The sequence below is a fragment of the Serinus canaria genome, chromosome 26 (assembly GCF_022539315.1).
Source record: "Serinus canaria isolate serCan28SL12 chromosome 26, serCan2020, whole genome shotgun sequence".
Lineage (NCBI taxonomy): Eukaryota > Metazoa > Chordata > Aves > Passeriformes > Fringillidae > Serinus > Serinus canaria.
In genome coordinates, this window is record NC_066339.1 from 1,067,607 (window position 1) to 1,080,857 (window position 13,251).

At 49.9% G+C, this 13,251-nt stretch overlaps 1 protein-coding gene across 2 annotated transcripts in view; it reads right to left on the bottom strand.

Moving 5' to 3' along the window:
- Positions 1-9,038, bottom strand: part of IPO9 (importin 9) — a 39,504-nt gene extending 30,466 nt beyond the window's left edge. Inside the window, exons 1-2 of one of the 2 annotated variants that reach the window (XM_050985208.1) lie at positions 8,857-9,038; positions 6,958-7,053 (exon numbers count right to left, since the gene is read on the bottom strand). In XM_050985208.1, coding sequence (XP_050841165.1) covers positions 6,958-7,053; positions 8,857-9,007 — 247 coding nt within the window. In that variant the 5' untranslated portion in view covers positions 9,008-9,038. The remainder of the gene's footprint in view (positions 1-6,957; positions 7,054-8,856) is intronic. The other variant, XM_050985209.1, reaches the window with a different exon arrangement.
- Positions 9,039-13,251: the final 4,213 nt, after the last annotated feature.

The window sequence follows — 13,251 nt, forward strand, 5'->3', positions numbered from 1 at the left end:
ATGGAATGCTAAAAAGGGGAGAAATAGGTATAAAGGAAACCAGAGTAACTGCAACTGCTTTACACGGCTACAACCCAGTATTCTAGCTCACAATCCTTAATTTGTTTATATATGTGCTTTTGATGTATTCTCTCTGCATACACTGGAAAGCTGGAATGGACTCACAAGGATCACCCAGTCCAACTCTATTGAATGGCTTACACCCCATGGAGAGGAGCAGTGTCTGCCACACAGTCCTCTAAGTTATGTGGATAAGGAGGTTTAATGGCAGGAGGAGGAGGTTTAATCATGGCCTGTGATTTACAAAATTTAGTTCCTCCATTTTCCAACACCTTAGTTCCTCTCCCCAGGCAGACTGCAGTGCCATTGTTGGGACACCAGACCTACTCACTGCTGCAGTGACCAAGAGATCTGTCCTATAAACCCCTTGGGTCTGACAATAAGCCACTGACAACCCCCTCACACACACAGGTTTTCAGCCTGATGTCCTGCTCAAAAATATTACAAAACTGCATCTTTTTAACTGATAAATTACCATTGTGGCAAATTCCTATCAGGAATCCTGCTGAATTCAGATCACTCACACCCAGCACTTGTTTAAGGAATAAGCCAGCTCTCCTGTCAAATCAAAATTAGATGGATTTATCAAGAACAGATCACATAAAACAGTACTAGCTGTGTAGCAACTATTTATCCTATTGTTATAGACTATGAGCTGCTCCAAGAATATTTCCAGGGACTGGTATTACACTGATCCTTGTACAGGTCACTGGCTCCTCTTTTCTCAAAGGATGGTTTACTATTGGGTTCTTTCCCAGTTGGCTGGAAATATCATGGCTAAATGCAGTTCAAATGGACTTTAATAGGCAATTCCTTCACTTATATTTTGTAAATTTGAGATATCAGAAATACCAAGTCTTTTCCCCAAGATAAAGTCTGTAAATCTCAAAGATTAGAAGCTTTTAATAAAGGTTTTTCCAAAGTGCTTTGGCATAGACAGCACTTAGCAAACACATTTTCTCCCATGTCTGCTTCTCCTCCTCATTAACTTTAATATTAATAAAATCAAAGTCTCCTCCTTCACAACAAGCTCTATCTACCATGTAACCAGTTTATGCAACCTCTTCACCCCCAACATTTTTGCAAAACTAAGCCACATGAAACCAAAAATTACTTGTAAGCAAGCAGGAAGGAATAAATGAGCAGAAGTTGCTACTGAATCTTTGCACCTACCTGCCTAGATGAAAGGTGTCAGCACTGACCAAGTCCTGCCCAGCACATCCACACAGAGCTGGCTCAGGAGCTGCTAAAGATCCCTTTGGTTGTTTCTGCTGAGGGCAGAGACAGGGTGAGGTGGAGAAAGGACTGTGGCAGTCTGGTGAATAAAGGTGGACCATGGCCACTGACATGCCAAACTAAAGCAACACGTGTTCTGCTGGATCTCACACCACCACCACAGCAGCACCAGAAACTGAGTTCCCTTTACCAGTACTTGCCCACCTTTGTGCATCGTGGTCCTCAGCCACACAGGCACAGATGTTTTCTACAGGACTGGCATTCAGTAATATCATCATAAAGCAACTTGGGTTGAAAGGGACCTCAGGAGGTCACCCAGTCCAATCTCCTGCTCAAAGCAGGGCCAGTCATGAGATCAGACCAGCACAGAACGAAATGAGGATGTGCAGACAGACTAGGAGGAAACACCAAGCAAGACTCTAATGCTTAGCCAGAGTTCTGACACTCTACACACGTGCTGCCTTGAGGAACTTCTTCATCCTCTACCATGATGCCCAAGAACTGCCCCAAAAGCTCTCCTTTTGTTAGCCACCTCTAAAACTGCATTCATATTTTCCTCATTTCCCAGCAAAAGACAGAAAGATTGACATCACTCTTCTCCAGAAGCTGTGCTGGTTTTAAATATCTCCTCTGAAACCCTTCTTCACAACTTCTCTCTACACTCAACATACCTGCAGCCTTTCACAGAGCAAACACTAGTGCTTGCTGCTGGGAATAACCTTTCTTCCCAACAGGCAGTTTCATTTGTTGCAATGTGGCCTTTCTTGTTTCAACTTCCCTGTTACAAATCAGTTCAATGTTAAAGTTAAGAATTCTGCTCAAGCCACCCACAGGACTTCCACTCATTTCTGCCTATCACTCACTCTACTACAATTCAAGTGACAGCCAAAAGAGCACCACAAAACCACATGCTGTGGTCATGTCTTTATATTCTCCAGAATCTCTCCTTTCAAACAATGCTTGGGTTTATGGCATAAAATCATGGACTCACAGAGTACCTGAGGCAACACTGAAATCCCTCCTGAAGCAGTATTAAAGCAGTCCTATTGGGAAGGAGCTGACCATAAGCAAGAACATGCTGAACCAGGGAAGCACAAGTGATGCAATATGTTCTGTGCCATTATGGTACCTGTAGGTGATCTGGTACAAACAGATAGCAAACTGCATCATGAAAATACCATCAGAAAATCAATGAGTTTTAAAGCATCAAACTGAACGTGCTGAGCCACCTGCTCTGGAAGAGGAGATAGAAAGAACATTTACAAGACCAATAAAACCAATCTTCCATTCTGAAATCATATTCAAATCAAAGCACTGGCTGTCTCCTCGACAGGACTAGTCTCTAGATGGACAAGAGGGTCAGCATGCCCAGAGGGACACAGGAGTCAATCTGCCAGAGTCAGCACCATCTTCACAGCCACCTACACATCTCAGCCTCTGGCAACAAACAAGCTTGTAAAGGACTAGGCTGAAGGTGCCTTTTCACACATGGGTGTCACAACATAAGCCATGCTGAAGATGGCCTTATGATGCCTTTCTACCTGCAAAAAGGACACAGAAAAACACATAAAACAGACAGGCAAAAGAAAGGCAATTATCCAGCCTGGAGCCATTCATCTCTCATCACCACGTTCCAGAGCACAAGAGCCGACAGCTCAGAAACTAAATACTGTCACCATAAAGCATCAGACTTGGAATCTAGCCTGGCAAGCAAGGAACAGTGTTTTCCAACTGTCTGAGAAGCTGCCATTAAACCTCCTTATCCACATAATTTAGAGGGGATGTAAGCCATTCAACAGGGTTGGACTAGATGATCCTTGTGGGCCCATTCCAACTCAGAAGTCTGTGATTCCCAGCAGTCTGAGCCCTCCTGTTGGACATGAACTCCTCAGAGTGCCACTGCCCTGCGATGACTTGGGCTCCACACATGTTCTGCAGTACAGTTAAGACCTGGAGGAAGACACCATTTTTCCACATTGGGTAATTATCCTCAGGTGATATGGCACTGGCAGTAGTGCACACCATCGGGGTGGTGCTACCTGGATGGGCCAGATAAAGACAACAGAAGCCCAACTTCACCAGCAAGACACTGATTCCATAGTCAGCCAAGTCAGACACACTCAGAGCAGTACCACTCTACAGCTGCAGCTCTTATTTCTCTGCCTTCCCCCTGCAGTCTCAGCATTGCTTTTATTTATGTTCCACTAAAATCTAGAGACAACAAAGGTCACCAGGTGAACTCTCCTCTTTCCAGAGTCTGACAGTAATGCATCTCCCATCCCCACGCTGCCATGTGGTTCCTGTTTCCTCACAGACAGAAGATGCAGAAACAGGTGAGAGACTGAGTGGCTGAGGACATCTGGCAGTTGCCAAAGGGTGACACAGTAGGAGGAAACTGCTACCATGTCCTTAATCCAGAGGATACATCCCATATTCCTCCAGAGCATGTGTATGGAGTCAGACAGGACACTCCTCTTGAACAGTTCAGCCTGTTGCAGAGGCTTTGACTGTGCACTGCTACTCATCTCCTTGTACAAGCACCGGCCAGATCCACTGCCAAGCTGCTGCAGGGGGCTTGGCTGCATCCTCCAGACACCTGAACCATCCTAACCTGGCTAAAACCTGCCTGGAAGAGAGAGCAGCACACACCACACAGGAGAGCCAACAGCTGCATTGGCCTAACCACATTATACAACCCAACCAAAGAGCAGCTTAGGAAAAGAGGTGGGTGCAGAGCAATGCTGCCCTAAAGCCCCCAAGGAAATGCTGGCACTAGGAACCTCCTGAAGTGGATGTTATATCCAACCACTGTGTTCAGTGGATCTTGAGGATTTTTTTCCTCCACAAATGTTAAATCATTTTAAAACTATTTCAACTTTTAACATCCAGCAGCAATGAATTCCACAGTTTGCACACTGGGGCAACAGCCTAATTCTGCCTGTTTCAGATTCATTACCCCTGACAGCCCAGGATATTCCATGATTCTGTGATCTCACCTTTATGAAAAGTCACAAACAATCCCTCCTCACTCACCTAGCTTATTATTTCAGGGCCTCCATCTCTGCTAACCCTTTCCCAGGCAGAAAAGCCAATGGATTATGTCTTTGAAAACAGAAGCTTTTCCACACTCCTGTGAGTGTCTGTGCTGCCTTTTTGCTGCCCTGCTTGATCCCTGCAGGAGCAGGGAGCAGTAATGCATGCAGCACTGGCATGAGGAATTTATGACGGCTTTGTTCTCTGTTCCCTCCTTAACGGTACGTTTGGCTTATTGGAGCATGACAGAGCAGTGACTGGGTATTTTCAGGGAACTCTCCACACAGACAATGGGATTTCTTTTCCCAGGGACAATAGTTAGGACCGCCCATAACTTTTTAGAGCATTATCTGGACTGGCTCCCCTTCCCCCAACACTACTCTGCTGACCAACACTGACTAGCTACACCTTCTGTGTCTGCACCCAACACACCTTGTGAAATCATCTTGTAAGTTGTGTCACCAATTCCCACTCTAGCCAGTCTGAGCAGCACTATCAGCAACTTTGTCCCACCACTACTCACTCTGTTCCACATCATTTACAGATGTGCTGAGCAGCTCAGCTTCACCTGGGACTCCTGACCCTGCCAGTCAGGAGCTATGGTCAGGAGCTCAGTTTCTGCAAAAAAATTTCACCAAGTGAACACTCTAAGAGCTTTCTGGGAGTCCCAGGACTCCTTAAACAATTCTTCTGCCACAACAATTTCATGTGTCTGTCTCTTCTCATTCCAACTGCTGAATTTTAACCATAACAGGCAGTGCAAAACCCACACCACTCCCCTGTACTAGCCCCTGCTGCTCTTCACCTCGGAGCCCTCACTAAAGGCTGTCCCACATTTACCAGCTAAGTATTAAGCTGGTCCCTACGTGGCAAGTTTTACAGCCCAACTTTTGCACAGTAATTGAATGTTTGAGTCCCTCTAAACTCTGGGAGATCCATTCTTTAGCACTTGCTGCTTATGGCAAACTGGTAAGTGGAACTGCTTCTACTCAGGCTTCAATCTGACATGGATTCCCCAATGTGTCTCCTGCAGAAGCTCCTCAATGTTGCAAGTCAACATCAGCACAAGGAATTTGGCTCCTCTGCAGTCCTTCTGTACTGAATGTACCTTCCCAAGTCAGTCGCTGGCTTCAAACACTTCTGGAATCTTTTCTGCTTCTGCAACATTTGAAAGTACTTAAAGTTTTTATGACTTTAACTAGTTCTTCCTCAATCTCTTTTTGCCCTGCTTTCCTTTGTTTTGCATTAAAAGTGCCAACACTTGTATTCTTTCCTATTCCTTCACTTCAGCATCTTCATGCTGCTTAATGATATATTTTTTTGTCTTTTAAAGTACTTGTGACACATGATCCACATTTCTCTACCTCAATAATATGGTGCTGGCACCTCCTGGCTACTCCTGTAGCTCCTCCTCTTGGTTTTTGCAAGCCCCTCCATACCAAAGACAGCACAGAAAGGGGAATATAGCTTATTCTTCCCATGCTGCTTGACTAGTACAAGGGAGGAGGAATCAAAGGTGTGCAAAATAATTCCCTGAAAGACATCTCAGGAGGTTTCTAGACAGACAAACCCCCATGATCAAAGCAGAATCTGCAGCATAAGATCAGGGCACTCAGATTTTCTAGGCAGGTCTTGGAGATACTCAAGGATGGAAACAACACAGCTTTTACAGACAATCTGCTTAAAACCTCCTTATATCCAGTTGGAATCTCTTGTTTTGAGTTTGTGCCCATTTATCCCTCATCCTCTCCCACCTCTCAGTTCCTGACAATCTCCTCATGGTTACCAGAAGCTGCTGTCAGACCCACCCCCAAAACCCTCTTGCTTCCCCAGTGGAAAACCCCTCAACCCCAGCATCACCTCATGCAGTGAGTGCTGCAATTCCCCCGTGCATCCCATGACCCTTTGCTGAACTCACTCCCCTCTGCTGCTGTGTCTCATCCCAGGGGGTGGGAGCAAAACCGCCCAGGTATTCCAGGTGTGGTCTAATGAGCACTGACTGGAGAGGGCTGATCACTGCCCTGACCCTGCTCACACAGCCCAGAGTGCACGTGGCCTCCAGGGCACACTGCTGGTCCTGTCCAGCTCACCAGGCATTGGTATTTCCTGGCCCTTTGTCCCAAGGCTTCTCCCTGGCCAGGCAGTGCCTGACCCACATCCCAGCAGTGGCTCCTCCTGTCCCAGGAGCAGAACATGCTGTCTGTCCTTGCTGAATTCCTCTGGCTCTGTTCCTGCAAGGCTCTCTGGAGAGCACCCCTGCCCTCAGGACATCAACTGCCTCCCCTCCAGTTTGGTGTCACCTGCAAGCTGATTGTGCAGGTGTCCTGAAGCCTCCTTCAGGTCACAGGGGCAGATCCTGCATCAGACCTCAGAGTCCTGGCCCTACAACCACAGAGAACTATCAGGGACTTCAGCAGATTTGTAAAAGCAATAGAAGGGTAGATGACTCCATTCCTCTTACCATAACATCCCCTAAATGCAATTCTGCAATCCTGGGCTCTCAAAGGCACCTCAGGGACATCCATTGCCTAGAACCCTCAGAAAACATTCTTCTCTGGGAATCTATCACCCAAACAGACTGTGGAAAGGTTCAGACTCTTTGGAGAGAAGATGCCACTGAAGTGGTACCTGTGAAGGCCAAGACTCCATGGTCAATGAAGCTCCCAGCACTTCCAGACTTGTGCTGCTGCAATGTCATCAAACCACTCCATGAAACTCCAAGAGCTGTGGGGGCAACACACAGAATTCCTCGTAATGCCAGGAAGAGCCAAGCTGAGTGTGGTACAAACACTTTAAGGGAATGCACAACAACAAACATTTTATCAAACAATCTGCCTGCCTTCACTCCCAGAGTGGCAAAATCACAACACCACTCTTGACCCGGTCTCATCCTTACACCTTTCCTCTTTGTACCACAAACTGCCTCTGGTAACACTTCTGAGCTGAAGTTCAGGAGCAGAAAGAGTTCACAAAACATTTCACAAAACACCTTCAGAATAGTGCAATCAGACTGAAGGCAAGGAAAAATTTCCAGGAGGGTCCACAAACAACCAGCCCATCAGGCTGCCAGGCCACAGGCAAAACTTCAGGCCTGGGGTTGCAGTGCTGCATTCTCCAGCTCCTGTCACAGCAGATCATCTGCAAATCTTCCCATGGTTTCTACAAACTCCAGTGGTTTGGGCTGAAGCAAAATAAAATGTCAGCATTAATAGGTTTTTAAATGCATCTTCCACACAGAAAAAGCAGCCAGTGCATGAACTAACCTAGTGCCACCATAAAAAGGCCAAAAGAGTAATGGAACGATTAGAGACACTGCTTGAACTTGGGGTGTTTGCTCATTTAAAATCTCTTTTTCCAAAGCCATAGGCCAGTTGCCATCCAGCTCCACTGTCCTGCTTGTCTTCAGCTTTCCATTACAGACAGTGGAGCTCTGTCACTGGAGTTTCACACTGGATGAGGGCACAGCTACATCCTGGCCACCCTCAACCTCAAATACAACATGTAGAGATGACAGCCTGCAGGACATGGGCACACACCAGAACACACATCTGGAGGTGAAGGAGATCCCTGTGGGAGCAGGGCAGGGTCTACAGATGGAAGGGCTCTCCATGACCCTCATGTGACCAATCCTGAGGACTCCAGCTGAGGTGGACCAAGGTACCCAGAGCAACAGCCCTGCTGCTTCACCACCCCGGCCCCTCCAGGGCCTACCCTGGTGAGCTCAGAGTGCTCCTTGGTGCCCAGTTCTCACACAGCACCCCAGACTCGCCCAGGGGCAGAGCCCTCCTGCCCCCCTGCCCAGAGCAGAGCCCCGCCGTGCCCCGCTGCAGGCGGGTCCAGCCCGTCCCTCCGGCACCGAGCCCTGCGGCAGGGCAGGGGCTGCTGCGGAGAGAGACACGGAGCTACTGGAGCGGGTCTAGTGAGGCCACAAAGATGATGAGGGGTCTGGAGCATCTCTCTGGTGAACAGAGCCTCTGGGAGCTGAGCTTGTTTAGTCTAGAGAAGACTGAGAGGGAAATCTCAGCAATCCATACAAGTACCTCCACGGCGGGTGCCAAGAGGTTGGTGCCAGACTCTTCTCAGCAGTGCCCAGCGACAGGACAAGGAGCAATGGCCGTAAACTAAACCACAAGAAGTTTCACCCTAACATGAGGAAGAACTTTACATTGAGGGAGGCAGAGCACTGGAACGGCTCCCCAGGGAGGACGCTCCCTGCCGACATTCCAAACCCACCGGGACGTGTCCCTGTGTCACCTGCTCCAGGAGACCCTGCCTGGGCAGGGGCTTGGCCTGAATGATCTCCAAAGGTCCCTTTCAGCCCCAGCTATTCTGTGATTCCGGGAGAGACATCGGGCACACACCGACAGGCGGCAGGAAACCAGCCGCAGCCGCCTGCTCCCGCCGGCTCGAGCGACGGGGCTGGAAGTGTCGGCCGAGGCCAAGGCGCAGCCATGAGGCGCCGGTACCGGGAATGGCTGTGGCGGCGGCCTGGGGTCCCCCCATCCCCTCAGCGCGGCCCTCACTCACCCTCCGTCACCTCCAGCACCTTCACCTGCTCCTCAGCAGCGGCTCGCACCGCCTGCACCGGGCACAGGATCCCCGTCAGCGTCTCCACCAGCGCCTCCTTCAGCCCCTGCGCCACCGGCCCGGCTCCGGGCCCGCCGCCACCTCCCGCCATCGCCGCCCCCTCCGCGGGCCGCGCGCGCCAAACGCACCGCGCGCCGGGGGGAGGGGCCGGGCCGGCGCCCGCGCACAGCGCCCCCTGGCGGCGCGGCGGACCGCGGCCATATCGGGTCAGGGAATGGCGCCGAGCTCGGGAAGGGCTGGGAATGCCTGACCCGGCAGGAGAGGCAGGATGGGCGGGACGAGGGACCCTGCGGGGCCAGGGCAGCGCTCCTCGGGCACAAACCTCCCGGCTGGGCTCCCGGCGGCCAGCACAGCCCAGTGGGGCCCCAGCGCAGGGCCGAGAAGGGCTGTGCACACTCAGAGCCCTCACGGCCCCCGAGCCAGCTCAGTAGGGCCCGAACGAAGGGGCTGGCAAGAGAGCTCACTGCAGGAGAGCTCATTGCAGGAGAACTCATTGCATGGAAACAAGAGACCTGTGGAAACCTGCCCAGAAAATGTAACGCCCTGGCAGCGTTACAACCCTGCACACCCATGGGCTGGAGCGGACAGCAGGATACACGTGCTGGAGCTAGGACTGCTGATTGAATGATGATTGATTTATCTTTCTTTAATTAATCTCCTCCTTTCTCTCTTCCCTTTCCTCCTACCCCCCTATTCAAACTCCACTGCCTTGGGTTTATAGAGTAGATCCGGGAATAACAGAGCAATTTCTATGACAAGTGTGTGATTTACTAATAAAGCTTTGATTTTTTGTGGACTGATTTTTGTCCTTTTCCAGCAGGAGCATCCAGGGCTCTTGGGTGCTCCCTCTCCCATAAGGGTGGGATGCCACAGGGGGAGCAGGGACTGAGGCAGTGGCCAGGGTCCTGTGGAGCCCCCAGAGAGTCCAAGGAGCCCCAGAGCAGGGACTGCCCCTGGGTGCAGGGACCAGGCACAGGGAAGAAAAGCCTCACAACCTCTTTTCCAACACACAGATGTGGTGAACACCCAGTGTGAGCCTTGAGGAGCCCACCTGTGTTCTCTACAGCTGTTTATTTAGGAAGTATAAGCAATTATACAAAGCATTACAAGTATTAAAAAGCAGTATTGCCCATACAAAGTGGGCTTCTTACCTGGGAATGGTGATGGAGTTGTGTTTTGGAATGGGGATAGCAGTTCCCACACACTGGGAAAAATACTATGAGGTTTTCTGTATCCTGTAATGGTTTGGTCATTAAGTCCCAGGAGTATGACAGTAATTTGTCCACTGACACATCCAGTGCCAGAGATGAGCCTGGCAGCCATGTTCAGAGAATCACTCAGATTGGAAAAGCCCCCCAGGCTCATCCTTGTCACCAGCCCAGAGCACTGAGTGCTGTGTCCAGTCACCCCTTGGACACCTCCAGGCACAGGGACTCCAACAGGAGCCCGTTGCGATGTTTCCTCAGCCTCTGTCCAAGAAGCCCTGTGCTGCTGCAGATGCACTTTTGCACTCAGACAATCCCCATCCAGGGGGAGCACCTCTTTCCACTGAGAGCCCATCAACATCCCAGTCCATGCTGAGGGATGCTCTCCTTGCCCACAGCACCTGAAAGCTCTGGCGTTTATCAAGTGAGTACCTGGTCACTGATGTGCTGCCACCAGCAGTATTTGGGGCTCACTCTTGTTCTTGTGCTCTCTAATAACAAGTGTCCAAGGCCAGGCTGGGCAAGGCTTGGAGCCACCTAGTCTAGTGGAAGGTGTCCCTTCCAACAGCCCAGAGTGGAACAAGATGGGCTTCAAGGTCCCTTCCAACCCCAGCCAGTCTGGGATTCCGCAATTCCACCCATGTAACTTTTGCAACCTGAAATGAAGATTTTCTGTAGAAGCAGAAGGAGCAACTTGGGATCCCACACAAACCCAAGCCTGGGTTCAGCTCCCTGCAGGCTCAGTGTCCTGCTGCCCCCCATCCTGCAGCCCCACAGCTCCTGCCCTTCCCCTCTGCCAGCACACATCAGCACCAGAACCCACAGGGCAGAGCCCACCTGCCCAGCACCAGCACCAGCCCCAGCCCCAGCCCCACTGGAGTCCCCTCCTCACCCTCCCTGCCTGGTCCCCAGGCCTGGGCAGCTCCTGCAAGGGCAGCTTCACATCAGCAAAAACAGCAGAGGGGACACAAAGTGCCTCTGGAAGCTCCTCTGTGCTCACCTGAGACACAGCCTGGGCAGCTGTGGTGAAACCAATCAATTCCCACCCCACTTACACAACCTTCCCAAGAATGAAGTCAGATTTCCTTCTGCAGAAGTTGGGTTGGTGGGCCCCATCTTTCCTACCAAATAAACAGGAGCAGGGGCCCAGGCCATGCCAGCACTGCCCACACCCCAAGCGAGCCCTGCTCTCCCTGGCACAGCCCAGACTGCACAGAGAGGCCACTCCCAACAGGGGCACGGCCACAACCACGACCGGCTGGGACTGCTGTAGAAGAGAAGGGAACATTTCAGCCACACTGCTCCACCCAGACTGGGCCCTGCCCTGAGCAACTAGAGAGCTCCTGCCATTCCTCTGTCATTGCTGACCCCAGAGAGGTCTGCAAGGGGAATATTTGATTTTTCTCTTTTGTTCTTCCCCATCCTCCTCTGCTGGAGGAATAAATACCTATTTTTATGTGTGACTTCTGCAAGCTCAGGGTTATCACTCATCTTTGCACTGTCCCAGGATTTCAGCCTAATGGAAAACATAAGTGAGCTGCTGCTGCACCAAAATCAGTGAGGCAGGAGCTCCAGATCTCTTCTCCCAGGAAACAAGGGACAGAACAAGAAGCAGCAGCCTCAAATTGTTCCAGAGGAGGTTCAGGTTGGGTATGAAGGAAAATTTCTTCCCAAAAGGGAGGTCAGGCCCTGGCACAGCTGCCCAGGCCAGTGGTGGAGTCACAGTGTTCAAAATATGTGTGGATGTGGCACCTGGGGACAGGGTTAATTGGTGAACATGGCAGAGCTGGGGTAACTGTTGGACTTAATGGTCTTGGAGGGCTTTTCCAGCTCTGTTGAGTCTGTGGTTCTCTGATCCCATCACAGCAGGCTCTCACTGCCTCTCAGTGCCAGCATCAGATCTGACACATCTCTGCAAGTATCTGTCAGGAAGGGACAAAAAATATCACAATGGCAACTGTTTCCTCAGCCTTACAAACACATTGCAAAAAAAGAGGATGAGGTTTAGGGAGAGGAGGGGTATCCCAGAGCAATGCCAGCCTAGCCTGAGCTCCTTTTAGCTGAAGTGATGCTTAACCACTCTGAATGTGCCAACTCATCCTTCTATATTGGTAGAAACTCCATTCATTTGAATCTTCAGGCTTTTCAAGGTTTGAATTCCCACCTGTTTGCACAGGCTCTTCACAGGTTTCTGCAGGGATCCCTCATGCAAAGTCTGCCTCAGAGCTTGCTGTTCAAATACAAGCTTGGCCTCCAAGCCCAATCCCAGTGTTGTCATCCCTTCTTCTGACCTTCTTTAGGAGGACAGTTCCCTCACCACAAAATACATTCTTGGCACGCAAATGTATTTTATGGTGAATTCCCTGTTTCTGCCTTTGCTGTTTCAGCTCAAAGCACAGCTCTGAGCTCCCCCTGCAGACCCATCCCCAGCAAGGCCCCACAGGAAGGTGGCATGGGACTACTGGAACCAGCAAAAAAACCCCAAGAAATATCAGGGCAGCACATGGAGCAGGGAAAGGATCGGCCTGGGTTAGAAGGTGCTAGCCCAGCCTGTCCCCTGCTTGGTTAAAATCTAACTCCAGACAGTAAAAAAATAATGAAAAGCCAAAATCCCAACAGACACCAAAGCAGCCCAAACACTTGACCCACACTCTCCAAAATTGGTTTTATCATCAATAAAGCCTGGATGATGGAGAGACTCTTCAAGTGAATTCCATGTGCTTTAGACAGGGGGCTGTTGCTTTTACTGTTACATGTTTAGAAGCCCAGCTCTCAAAGACGCCAATGAACAAGCGCACACACACACAATTTTACACCTATATAAATATATAAAGTTATATATATATATATATATATATGGCCCAGTATTATGATTAAACAAACAGCTAAATTCCTTTAAAACACCACTGTAAGCAGTTTTTCAGAACTTGAAAAACTGAGGTGCACAAGGAGCCTTTGTGAAGCTGCACCTCTGAATTTAGGGTATGTCACTATTTCTTTTCAACCACCTTGCAGAAATCCTTCCCTCTAAGCAGGTGGAATTTTGGACCTCGCAGTCCATCATATGATTGCATGGGCTTTTCTTTTTGTCATAAAATATTTGTTCTTTCTACCCAAGGCCTTTTTTGCA